This window comes from Loxodonta africana, chromosome 3 (assembly GCF_030014295.1).
Source record: "Loxodonta africana isolate mLoxAfr1 chromosome 3, mLoxAfr1.hap2, whole genome shotgun sequence".
Taxonomy (NCBI): domain Eukaryota; kingdom Metazoa; phylum Chordata; class Mammalia; order Proboscidea; family Elephantidae; genus Loxodonta; species Loxodonta africana.
Genome location: NC_087344.1, coordinates 129,429,626 through 129,442,007, shown reverse-complemented (window position 1 = coordinate 129,442,007; position 12,382 = coordinate 129,429,626). Strand labels below are relative to the sequence as shown.

General features: G+C 37.2%; 1 protein-coding gene across 1 annotated transcript in view; it reads right to left on the bottom strand.

Moving 5' to 3' along the window:
- The window catches only part of DNAI3 (dynein axonemal intermediate chain 3), a 79,171-nt gene that overhangs the window by 45,203 nt on the left and 21,586 nt on the right, over positions 1 to 12,382 (bottom strand). Inside the window, exons 9-12 of the mRNA XM_064279961.1 lie at positions 10,298 to 10,387; positions 9,055 to 9,141; positions 7,582 to 7,710; positions 4,659 to 4,732 (exon numbers count right to left, since the gene is read on the bottom strand). Coding sequence (XP_064136031.1) covers positions 4,659 to 4,732; positions 7,582 to 7,710; positions 9,055 to 9,141; positions 10,298 to 10,387 — 380 coding nt within the window. The remainder of the gene's footprint in view (positions 1 to 4,658; positions 4,733 to 7,581; positions 7,711 to 9,054; positions 9,142 to 10,297; positions 10,388 to 12,382) is intronic.

Here is a 12,382-nt window from a genome sequence, read left to right as displayed (position 1 = left end):
ATCCTGGGGCTCGTTCTGAGGAGCCGACAGCTCTTTCTTTGACTCACCACAGTCATTACTTACTAGCTGCAGTATAGGATATTAGCTACAGGTAGATAATGTATTTACTTCAGAGCCTCATTTCTTCCGTCTGTTAGTACTTTCCTGGGTTATTATGAATATAAAGTAATTAACCTATTAAAGCGATAGAATATTGAGCATAAACTTCCAATAAATTTATTTATCTTAAGTTAGCCATAATCAATTTCTGTTGCTTGCAATCACAGAACCTTAGCCAATATATGTCCCACAGGACTAATCATGCCTCCTGCGCCCCTTGTCCATGCCCCTGCTAATGTTACTTACGCCTTTGCTTGCCACACTCCCTGGTTGCTTCTGCTGCTATCAGTACTATGGCTGAAGGTGTCATTATTTCTATTACGGTCAAAGCTATTTGGGGTGGTAAAGTTTTGCCAGTATTTAGATGCTGGATAAATTCTATTACTATTCATATTTTTTTACTTCATTATGAATTTTTAGTTCTATAAATTAGGAGAATTAATTTTTATTTAAGTGAACATTTCTTTAATATAGCTCTGTCACGGACTGAATTGTGTCCCCAAAAATATGTGTCAACTTGGTTAGGCCATGATTCTCAGTATTGTGTGGTTGTCCTCCCTTTTGTGATTGTAATTTTGTGTTAAAGAGGATTAGGGTGGGATTGTAACACCCTTACTCCGGTCACATCCCTGATCTAATGTAAAGGGAGTTTCCCTGGAATGTGGCCTGCACTACCTTTTATCTCTCAAGAGATAAAAAGGAAAGGGAAGTGAGCAGAGGGGGGGACATCATACCATCAAGAAAGCAGTGCCCAGAGCAGTGTGTGTCCTTTGAACCCAGGGTTCCTGTGTGGAGAAGCTCCTAGTCCAGGGTAAGATTGATGACAAGGACCTTCTCCAGAGCTGACAGAGAAAACCTTCCCCTGGAGCTGATGCCCTGAATTTGGACTTCTAGCCTACTAAAAAAAACAAACCAAACCCACTGCCGTCAAGTCGGTTCTGACTCATAGTGAACCTATAGGACAGAGTAGAACTACAGCATAGAGTTTCCAAGGAGCACCTGGCGGATTCGAACTGCCCACCTCTTAGTTAGCAGCCATAGAACTTAACCACTACACCACCAGGGTTTGAAAAAGTAACTTTCTCTTTGTTAAAGCCATCCACTTGTGGTATACTCTGTTATAGCAGCACTAGGTGACTAAGACAAGCTCTAAGTTGTTTTTAAAAACACTTTTTGTATATATATATATATATATACACAATAAAAATGTAAAAGGGCTTTCTCAATTAAATTTTATAAATATTTGTAACTACAAGGTCAAATTGAATGTGAACAACACATATTGTAAATTTACAAATATGAGAATGTGAAGAAGTACAATATCAATGGATAATGCTATACAACATTATCTACCATAAAACCTAGTTAATTCTTTTTAGCATATATTTATTTATTGTTAAACACAGGATTTTTATTTATATTTGGTTGTTATTTATTTTTACTCTTCTACTTCAGATGAAGGTTTACAAAACAAACTAACTTCTCATTAAAAAATTAGTACACATATTGTTTTGTGACATTTGTTACCAACCCCACAACACGTCAACAATCTCACTTCTCGACCTTGGGTTCCCAATCACCAGCTTTCCTGTCCCCTCCTGCCTTCTCGTCTTTGCCCCTGGGCTGGTGTGCCCCTTTACTCTCATTTTATTTTATGGGCCAGTCTAATCTTTGGCTGAAAGGTGAACTTCAGGAGTGACTTCATTACTGAACTATAAGGGTGTTCGGGGGCCATGCTCTGGGGGTTTCTCCAGTCTCTGTCAGGCCAGTAAGTCTGGTCTTTTTTTGTGAGATAGAATTTTGTTCTACATTTTTCTCAGCTCTGTCTGGAATTTTTATTGTGATCCCTGTCAGAGCAATTGGTGGTGGTAGCCAGGCACCATCTAGTTGTGCTGGATTCAGTCTGGTGGAGGCTGTGGTAGTTGTGGTCCATTAGTCCTTTGGATGGATCTTTCCCTTGTGTCTTTGGTTTTCTTCATTCTTCCTTGCTCCTGAAGGGTTGAGACCCGTGCAGTATCTCAGACGGCCATTCCCAGCCTTTTAAGACCCCAGACGCTACTCACCAAAGTGGAATGTAGAACATTTTCTTTATAAACTATGTTATGTCAATTGAGCTAGATGTTCCCAGAGACCATGATCCCCAGCCCTCAGCCCAGCAATTCGGTCCCTTAGGGAGTTTGGATGTGTCTATGGAGCTACCATGACCTTGCCTTAGACAAGTCGTGCTGGCTTCCCCAGTATTGTGTACAGTCTTACCCTTCACCAAAATTACCACTTATCTATCATCTATTCAGTGTTTTTTAATCTCTACCCCTCCCCTCCCTCAAAACCATCAAAGACTGTTTCTTTTTGTATGTAAACCTTTTCATGAGTTTTCATAGTAGTGGTCTCAGACAACACTTGTCCTTTTTTCATTGACTTATTTAACTTAGCATAATGCCCTCCGCATTCCTCCACATTGTGAGATGCTTCGCAGATTCATCATTGTTCTTTATCACTGTGTGTATGTGCCATAGTTTGTCTATCCTTTCATCTGTTGATGGGCACCTAGGATTTTTCTATCTTTTTGCCATTGTGAACAATGCTGCAATGAACATGGGTGTGCATATGTCTATTCATGTGATTGCTCTTATTTCTCTAGGATATATTCCTAGCAGTGGGATTGCTGGATCATATGGTATTTCTATTTCTAACTTTCGAAGGAAGCGCCATATCGTTTTCCAAAATGGTTGTATCATTTCGCATTGCCACCAGCAGTGCGTAAGAGTTCCCATCTCCCAGCAGCCTCTCCAACATTTGTTATTTCTTCTTTTTTTGATTCCTGCCAGTAGTGCTGGGGTGAGATGGTATCTTATTGTAGTTTTGATTTGCATTTCTCTAATGGCTAGTGATCTGGAGCATTTCCTCATGTGTCTGTTAGCAGTTTGAATGTCTTCTTTGGTGAGGTGTCTGTTTATTTCCTTTGTACATTTTTTAACTGGGTTGTCTTTTTGTTGTAGAGGTGTTGGTTTTTCCTGTAGATTTTGGAGATTAGACCTTTGTCATATTTGTCATAGCCAAAACTTTTTTCTCAGTCCGCAGGTGCTCTTTTTACTCTTTTGGTGAAGTCCTCTGAAGAAAATAAGTGTTTAATTTTTAGAAAATCCTAGTTTATCTGGCTTACCTTCTAGAATTTGAGCATTGCTAGTTATGGTTTGTATCCTGTTAATGCCATGTATTAGAGCCTCTAGTGTTGATCCTATTTTTTCTTCTATGATCTTTATAGCTTTTGGTTTTATATTTAGGTCTTTGATCCATTTTGAATTAGTTTTTGTATATAGTATGAGGTATGGGTCTTGTTTCATTTTTTTGCAGATGGACATTAAGTTTTGCCAGCACCATTTGTTAAAAAGACTGTCTTTTCCCCATTTGGTGGACTCTGCACCCTTGTTGATGATCAGGCGACTGTAGGTGGACGGATTTACCTCTGGGTTCTCAATTCTGTTGCATTAGTCAATGCATCTACCTTGCACCAGTATCAGGCTGTTTTAGCTATCACAGCTATATAGTAGGTTCTGAGGTCAGGTAGTGCGAGTCCTCCTACTCCATTATTTTTCAATAATGCTTTACTTATCAGGAGCTTCTTCCCTTTCCATACAAAGTTAATGATTAGTTTTTCCATCTCTTTAAAGAATGCCATTGGTATTTGGATCAGAATTGCATTGTATTTGTAGATTGCTCTGGGTGGAATTGACATTTTTACAGGGTTAAGTCTACCTACCCATGAGTGTGGCATGCTTTTCCATTATGTAGATCTCTTTTAGTTTCTTGCAGTAGTGTTTTATAGTTTTCTTTGTATAGGTCTTGTACATCCCTGGTTAGATTTATTCCTAAGTATTTTATTTTTTTAGGGGCTATTCTGGGTTATAAACAGTATTGTTTTCCTGATTTCCTTTTCATTGTTCTCTTTATTGGTATATAGGAACCCAACTGATGTTTATCTTGTATCCTGCTATTCTGCTGAATCTATTGGTTCCAGTATTTTTCTCCTTGAGTCTTTTGTGTTTTCTATGTATAGTATCTTATCATCCGCAAATAGAGACAGTTTAACTTCTTTATTGCCGATTTGGATGCCCTTTATTTCTGCTTCTTGCCTTATTGCTCTAGCTAGGACTTCCAACACAATGTTAAACAGGAGTGGCGATAAAGGGTCTCCTTGTCTTGTTCCTGTTCTCAAGGGGAATGTTTTGAGCCTCTTTCCACTTAGGATGAAGTTGGTTGTTGGTTTTGTATAGATGCCCTTTATTATGTTGAGGAATTTCCCCTCTATACATATTTTATTAAGAGTTTTTAAAATCAGGAATGGGTGTTGGACTTCTCTTTTTATAATATATTTATACTTACAAAAAGACTTTTCTAAACTAGCAACAATCTATAACATTGTGTCCTTTAATTATATTAAGTTTATTTGCTATAATAAAGATTACTTAAGGAACAGGAGACAATGATCTTAGCAGTATCTAAAAAAAAAGAATATATTGTAGGAATACATATTATAAAACATTCACAATAAAACATACCAATCTGCTGAACATGTCACAAGTTGGCAGCATATTTCACTTCGATTTTCAAAGACAGAACCCATCCTGTTAATCTATTTTAAAAAAGTAAATCATAATAAATAAATGTGTATCTAAAACAGCAATCATTTTCTCACAGCTTTACGTGCTTTTTATCTTTTAAATTTTTCCTCTTTGCCTCAATATTTATAAAAAGAACATAACATTATCTCAGAAATTTGCACAAGATTATAAAATCAAATAGAATTCTTCCATATATTCTTTTAAGTCTTTGTTCATAGTAACATTTTTACATAGTTTTAATTAGAATGTATATAATTTTTTATTCTGAGATTTTTCACTTAACATAATTTGAACACTGACTCATTTAAATAGTTTTATAATATTTCATATAGTAGATATTGTACCATAATTTAATTATCCATTACTATTAGACATATAGGTTCTTTCAGCTTTTCACTATTAATTGTGGAGCCAAACATAGGAACTTACAAGAGACTGCTAAGCAGGAAAGGTCAACAGAAAAGAGGCTTAGTGTTAAATAAGCTACCAGTGGTATGCGGTTGCCAGTGCCTGCTGCGTTTTTTGAGAAATTAGCAGCAGACATCCATAAGCACACATGGGATTTGCAGGAGGGTTTATGACTCCTTCGGGGTACCAAAAAATTAAAAATCCAAACTTGCTGCCGTCAAGTCTATTCTGACTCATGGCAACCCTCTGTGTGCAGAGTAGAACTGTGCTTCATAGGATTTTCAAGGCTAGGCCTGTCTTCCAAGGCATCTCTGGGTAGGTTTGAACCACCAACATTTCGGCCACTAGTCAAGTAATTAACTATTTGCACCACCCAGGGTACTAAAAGGTCCAAAATTCCAACCAACTAGCTTTCAAATGACGTGAAAGTTTTTGTGGTAACCTGACTATGACAGCATCACTTTGGAATCAACAGGAAACATGCCTCTCTCCACTTTTCCACCCTCCTGATAGGGCTGATGAGTACAGTAGTAAATAAACAAAGGTGGGACTTCCGGCAGCAAAGAAAGGAGTCAAAGTAGGACTGGGAGGAAAGATGAGAACAGGGGCCCTGGTGAGGCCTGTCAGGCATCACAGGAGATAAGTAGCCACAAAACATGGCTGACACCACTGCAGCCTGAACTGTTTCAGACCACGGTAGGGGCTAGCAACTTCCACTCCTATCTGATAAACAACCTCAGAATTCGTGCTGCCTCTCTCCCTTTTGAGGCTTTCCTGCTGTGCAAAGTGGGAGACCCCAGGAGGTGCTTGTTCTCGGGTTCCAGGTTGGGTTGAGACATCCATCTACGGAAAACATGCAGGGCTGGGGATTCTCCAGTGCTGTGGAGACTGGGGGAGGGGGGAATGGCATGTATGTTTTAATGATTTCTAAAAAAAAAAATTTCTACCAAATAGAAAGCTTAGTAAAAAGAAGGTTTTAAAATCAAATATAATTCTACCTTGTATTCTTTGCCAATTTTCTGTCACGGATACACTTTGACATGATTTTTTAAAAGATGTGCATGTAATTTCTGTATCTTGAGATACACATTGGATTATTTCTGAGTATGAATGCAAGAAATTGAAATTACTGATCAAAAAGTTTGAAAATTTGAATGATTCAAGAACCACATTGACTAAGTGCATTCCAAAAGTTTTAAACCAGTTTCACATTGCAATTACCAGTTTCATCGCCTCATCTTTTCTAACACAGGGTATTATTTAAAAATCAAATCGGCCAAAAACAGTACATTATTATTGCTTTATTATTAATTTTTTTGCTATTAGGAAGGCTGAATTGATTTACTAATTGTTTTCATATTGATTTACTAATTGTTTTTATTTAGTATGTGTCTTTTGCTTGTTTGTTGGGAATTTTTATATTTATCATATTCAGTACAAATATTATCCTCTATTTTGTTATTGCCCTTTACCTTTTAATTTAGAATTTACGTATGTGTGTTTTCCATTTGTCAACCTCTTCTTTTGTGATGTCTTTCAACATAAGCGTAGAAAACTAGCCCTATTCCAGAAATCCGATATTCTCTTCTTATTTGCTACATTTTTTCTATAACTCATTTTTCAATTTAAATTTATAATTCACATAGAATTAATTTTTTTGTATGGTGTGAGTTATGGGTTGAAACGGAGTTCCTTTTCTTGTATTTTGATACTTCCATTATTATATGTTAAATCTTATAGATAACAGAAACTATTTATGGACTATTTCTTTTGATGCATTACTACCTTAAAAATTGTTGTTGCATCATATAATACATTTGAATATTTGGAAGTGCTAATCACCTCTCAGAGCTCTAATTTTTTAGAATATTCTTTGATATTCTCACTTGTTAATTCTTCAAAGTACATAGTGCAGACCCTTGGTATCCTTGAAGGAAACATTTGGGGAGCTTTACAAGTTCCCACATTCACAAATACCACATTCTGTGAGGTCACTGTCAAGTACAGAAACACAGGCCAAACTGAAACGCAGACACTGGGCAGTCAGCTAGGCTCACTCACTTACCAGCCTCTCGGCACACTCAACTCAAGACTGTGCCTCGTGAAAATCACACGTTTTTTGTATCACTGATCTTCAGGATTGCCTGCCCCCAAACTGCTGAAATCATAAATTTTAAATCCACAAATGCTAAGCGTGTAATATATTTGTATTTTATTTTTACATATAAAACTCTTATCTTCTTCATTATTGTATTGCAACAATTTTGACCCCACCAATTCTTTTTTAGTGGTTATAAGCAATCCAAGCTGAAAGACTGTCTTTATTCTCATCCTCAAGTCAGATGTTCATCTGGCATGTAAATGAATTTCTAACTTGAAACATTCTCTTTGTATAAAATCTTCTGGAAATTTACAATCCAGGAGGAGAAAGTGTTGAGCCATCAATACTCACCTCAAATGTGTCAGACAGCCAATGTATATCTGTAATTACTTTCTTATGTCCATTTTCTATTGAAGAGACAGCACAGTGTCTGATATACATTGCTTCTTTATTACTCTCTGGTTCAAGGAGAAACATGGGCTGGAAGAACATTAAAAGAAAGGTGCTAATTTGAGAGAGCTCATAAATAAACTGATACTTTATTCATTATACCTGTCGTTATGAATTGAACCGTGTCCCCCCACCAAAAAAAAAAAAAAAAAGATATGTTAAAGTCATAACCCCTACTACTTGTGAAGTGACCTTATTTGGAAATAGGAACTCTTCAGATGTAATCAAGTAGGTCATACGGGACTAGGATTGGCCCTAATTCACAATGACTTTATAAGAAGGAGAGAAGAGACATAGACACATAGACACATAGAGAAGAGGGCCATGTGAAGACAGAGGCAGAGATTGAAGAGATGCAGCTTCATGCTAAGGAATGCCAGGGATTGCTGGAAAACCACCAGAAGCTACCCAGAGCCAAGGAAGAGTCCTCTCCTAGAACCTTCAGAAAGGGCATGGCCCGGCAGACACCTTGATTTTGGACTTTTGGCCTCCAGGACTGTGAGAGAATAAATTTCTGTTGTTTTAAGCCACCCAGTTTATGGTAATCTGTGCTGGCGGCCCTAGGAAATTAATACACATATTAAAACTAATAACTGGGGGAAATACTAGTTCAAGGAAAAACATAAATTAGTGTTCCTATGTACTATATATTAAGGTAGCAGGATTATCTATTTTCCCCTTTAGTTTAATCTAAGATTTTATCTCTAAATTTCAGCAGTATTATTGATCCATGCCCTAAAGAATCAATGAGACATCTCATTTCTGAAAATAGTATTTCTTTGTGTGTACACTGAGGGCTGCATGCCTACTGTTCCTCGGTAGGAGACCTGTTGATGTTAAGCTCGCGGGGGTGAATGTGCAATACGATGGGTAAGAACTTAGTTGGGAGTTGAAGAATATTTTTCTAACCCTCCTAACAGAAACTTTAACTTCACAAAAATTATAGTATTTTATTATCAGAAAGGATTGTGACCCTTTGATTTTATACACACACAAAAAACGATTTCTGCTGAGGTCAGGTGACGTGTTCAAACTCACAGGGCTATGATGTGGAGCCTGGATACCTAGCCCTTTTGATCAATGCTCTTTCAACTGCATCAGTTTAGGCAAGTCACTTGGTCTCTTCATTTTATTAAAAAATAAACAATAAATAAATGACTTGCTGAGATAGATGATACAATTTGTTTTGCTGTATTTTTAATCAAGGCCTTCATAAAAGTGACACAGAATGTGTCCCCCAGCAGATGTGAAAGCTCGGGAAATAACCCCCCTTCTCCCGTTAGGTCTTTGTTAAGCTTGGTAACTACGTTTTGCACTTTTTGATAAATTCTTGAATGGAAAAAGCTTGCAAGTAAAATGTTATAAAAAGCTAACCTTGAGTGTGGCTTTTTTACTTCTACTACCACCCGTCTTAATGTTTTCTATGCGATCTGCGTGTGCTGTGATATCCCACATGACGATCTAAAACAGAAATAAATGTGACTACAACATATTTTCAGGAAATAGCTAATTGAATATTTAAAGATCTTTTTTTAAAACTATTCTTATGCAGCCTGATATATCACTCACCTAGAAGGAGAATATATTTAGCCTACATCTTAAGTCAGCTACCCCAATGTAACTTTTAAAGCTAGACTCGATGGCACTGGGTTTTTTTAGAAAAAAAAAAAATGTTTTCTTTACTATTAAAGTATTTTCAGCACTTTGATTTTTTGTGCTCGTGTTGGTAGGCACTAAATTTGTTTAAAGTTCAAGAAAAATATCATGTAATTTCTGAATGAGATCTCTACTTTGAGCAGGTTCTTCTGTCTCTGGGACTTTGCCATGATTGTGGGGACAACCCTTTAGACCCAATGGGAAACAGCCTCTTCTCCAGAATGAAGTTCAAATGCGCAATTCAAAAATCAGCCATTGAAAATCCTGTGAAACACCATTCTACTCTGAAACACATGGGGTATCCAAGAGTCAGAATTGACTTGATGGCAACTGGTATATCTATGTTTATGTTTATGCCTCCCTCTGTTTAGTCTAAGATTTTATCTCTAAACTTGAGAAGTATTATATACACATATTTAAAAAAAAAAACATTGCTGTCGAGTCAATTCTGACTTATAGGGGCCCCATAGGACAGAGTAGAACTGCCCCGTACAGTTTCCAAGGAGCAGCTGGTGGATTTGAACTGCCAACCTTTTGGTTAGCAGCTGAGCTCTTAACCACTGTGCCACAATGATACAATTATGTTTTATGTTTTCCAGTGAATTTCTATTTAAGTTCTGAATCATCCCCTAACTTCTACCCCCAGGAAAATTTTAGAAGAGGGCTCTTGACCCTCTTGCCTAAGAGATATTAATACTGTGGCTTTTGTTCTTTCCATGTAATCTTATACAAATGTGTGGTTCTATCCCAGCAGCACAAATAAATTTGTCAAATCTCCAGCACCAATATCTTGTCTAACACAATTTATACCCTAGATCCTGGCATGGTGGCTGGCAAACAATGGCTGTGCTCTTTCCTTCTGCTGAACTGAATCCTTAAGTTCAAAAAACTACCAATCAAAATTTATTATAGAATGTTATCTGAATTGATAAATAGCTGGAAAAAAAAAATCTACAAGTACCTGTCCATTTATACAGCCTCCAACAATGATATTAGGGTCAGTGGGACAGAACTTGAAGCAGAAGATGTCATCTGGGCTCTCCAGCATTAACTAAAGCAAATCCCACAAATTCGAGAAGGAGTGAGAAAACCTTACACAAGTCAGGCTATCTCCTACTAATATCATAACTAGAAGATAACATTAAGACACTCAAAAGTCTGATTTTACATGCTATTTCTAAGAAATGTACGTATAGAGTTTATTTCTAAACTTCTACCTCTAGATTAGAGGCTGCTTCAGTTGAATTTTATTGTGGCTATTGACCATGTGTATTTTTTATGAAAGTACATATTCTAGGTCCCTCCCTTCTCTGCCTTCCATGCAAGGCAAAGGGTACGTCCCTATTAGGGGTTGCTATGATTTTTATAAACAAAAAAAAAATATATGAGATTAGTGTTTCTAAAAGGTATAGAATGTAAGCTCTGTGATATTTATCTGTTTTGTTCTTGTCTGTATCCCTAGCCTGGCAAAGAGTGGGCACTCAAAAACAAAATATGTCAAATGAGAGAAGATAGAGTCACTGCCGGTGGTAATATTTCAAATTTTAAAAATAATACATAATGTAGAAACTCAAGTGCCTGAAAGTAGGAAGAGGACTCTGGAGAGAATGCCCAAGTGTTAAGAAACAGGTATATAAACAATAGTTAGCACCTATGCTGCTGTGTGTATCACAGAGAAAACACCTGCATAGTTACTGGTCCTCCTTTAACAAAATGTCAAAAAGACCCCAGTAGTCCACTGGTTTTCTACTGCTGACCTAATTGTTTCAAACTGGAATTGAGGTAAATTATCTTGGTTTATAAGGTACTCTGCAGATTTTAGGGAAACCTTTACTTTTGAAAATAGAACCTTTTAATAAAGTCCTATAGTTTTGATGGGAAACCCTGGTGGCATAGTGGTTAAGTGATAAGGCTGCTAACCAAGAGGTTGGCAGTTCGAATCCACCAGGTGCTCCTTAGAACAAAGACAAGATAAATCATTTGCGTTATGTATTCAAATAATTATTTGCTTTTCTCTTGAAAGCTACTCTTCTAAAGAGGGAAAAGGAAGGTCTCCCTTTCCCTCTCCTAACTGTCTGGAAATTAGTCACATGTCCATGGTGTGGAGTAGAGAGTAGTTCTACAGGGTAGAAGGTTAGAAAATCCTAGGGAGAGAATGGTACCTTTTTTCTGGCAAGAAGGCCAACAAGAAAGAGCTAGAGGATCTATTATTTCTATCTCTGGATCTATAATATTTAAAGTATCTAGAATCTATTACATTAAAATTGCCTTGGTGGTGGTGGTGTTAGGCACCATCGAGCCAATTCTGATTCATAGTGATCCTATGTGCAACAAAACGAAACACTTCCCAGTCCTGCACCATCCTCACAATCACTGGTATCCTTGAGCCCATTGTGGCCGCCACTGTGTCAGTTCATCTTGTTGAGGGTCTTCCTCTTTTTTATTGACCCTCTACTTTACCAAGCATGATGTTCTCTAGGGACTGATCCCTCCTGATAACATGTCCAAAATATGTGAGATGTAGTCTTACCATCCTTGCTTCTAAGGAGCTTTTTGGCTGTACTTCCAAGACAGATTTATTCATTCCTTTGCCAGTCCATGGTATATTCAATATTCTTCGCCAACACCACAATCCAAAGGCATCAATTCATCTTTGGTCTTCCTTACTCATCATCTAGCTTTTGCACGCATATGAGGCGATTGAAAATACCATGGCTTGGATCAGGCACACCTTAGTCTTCAAGGTGACATCTTTGCTTTTTAACACTTTAAAGAGGTCTTTTGCAGCAGATTTGCCCAATGAAATGCTTTTTTGAATTTCTTGATTGCTGCTTCCATGGGTGTTGACTGTGGATACAAGTAAAATGAAATCCTCAACAACTTTAATCTTTTCTCCGTTTATCATGATGTAGCTTATTGGTCTAGTTGTGAGGATTTTAATTTTATGTTGAGGTGTAATCCATACTGAAGGCTATGGTCCTTGATCTTCATCAGTAAATGCTTCAACTTGTCTTCACTTTCAGCCAGGAAGCTTGTGTCATCTGCA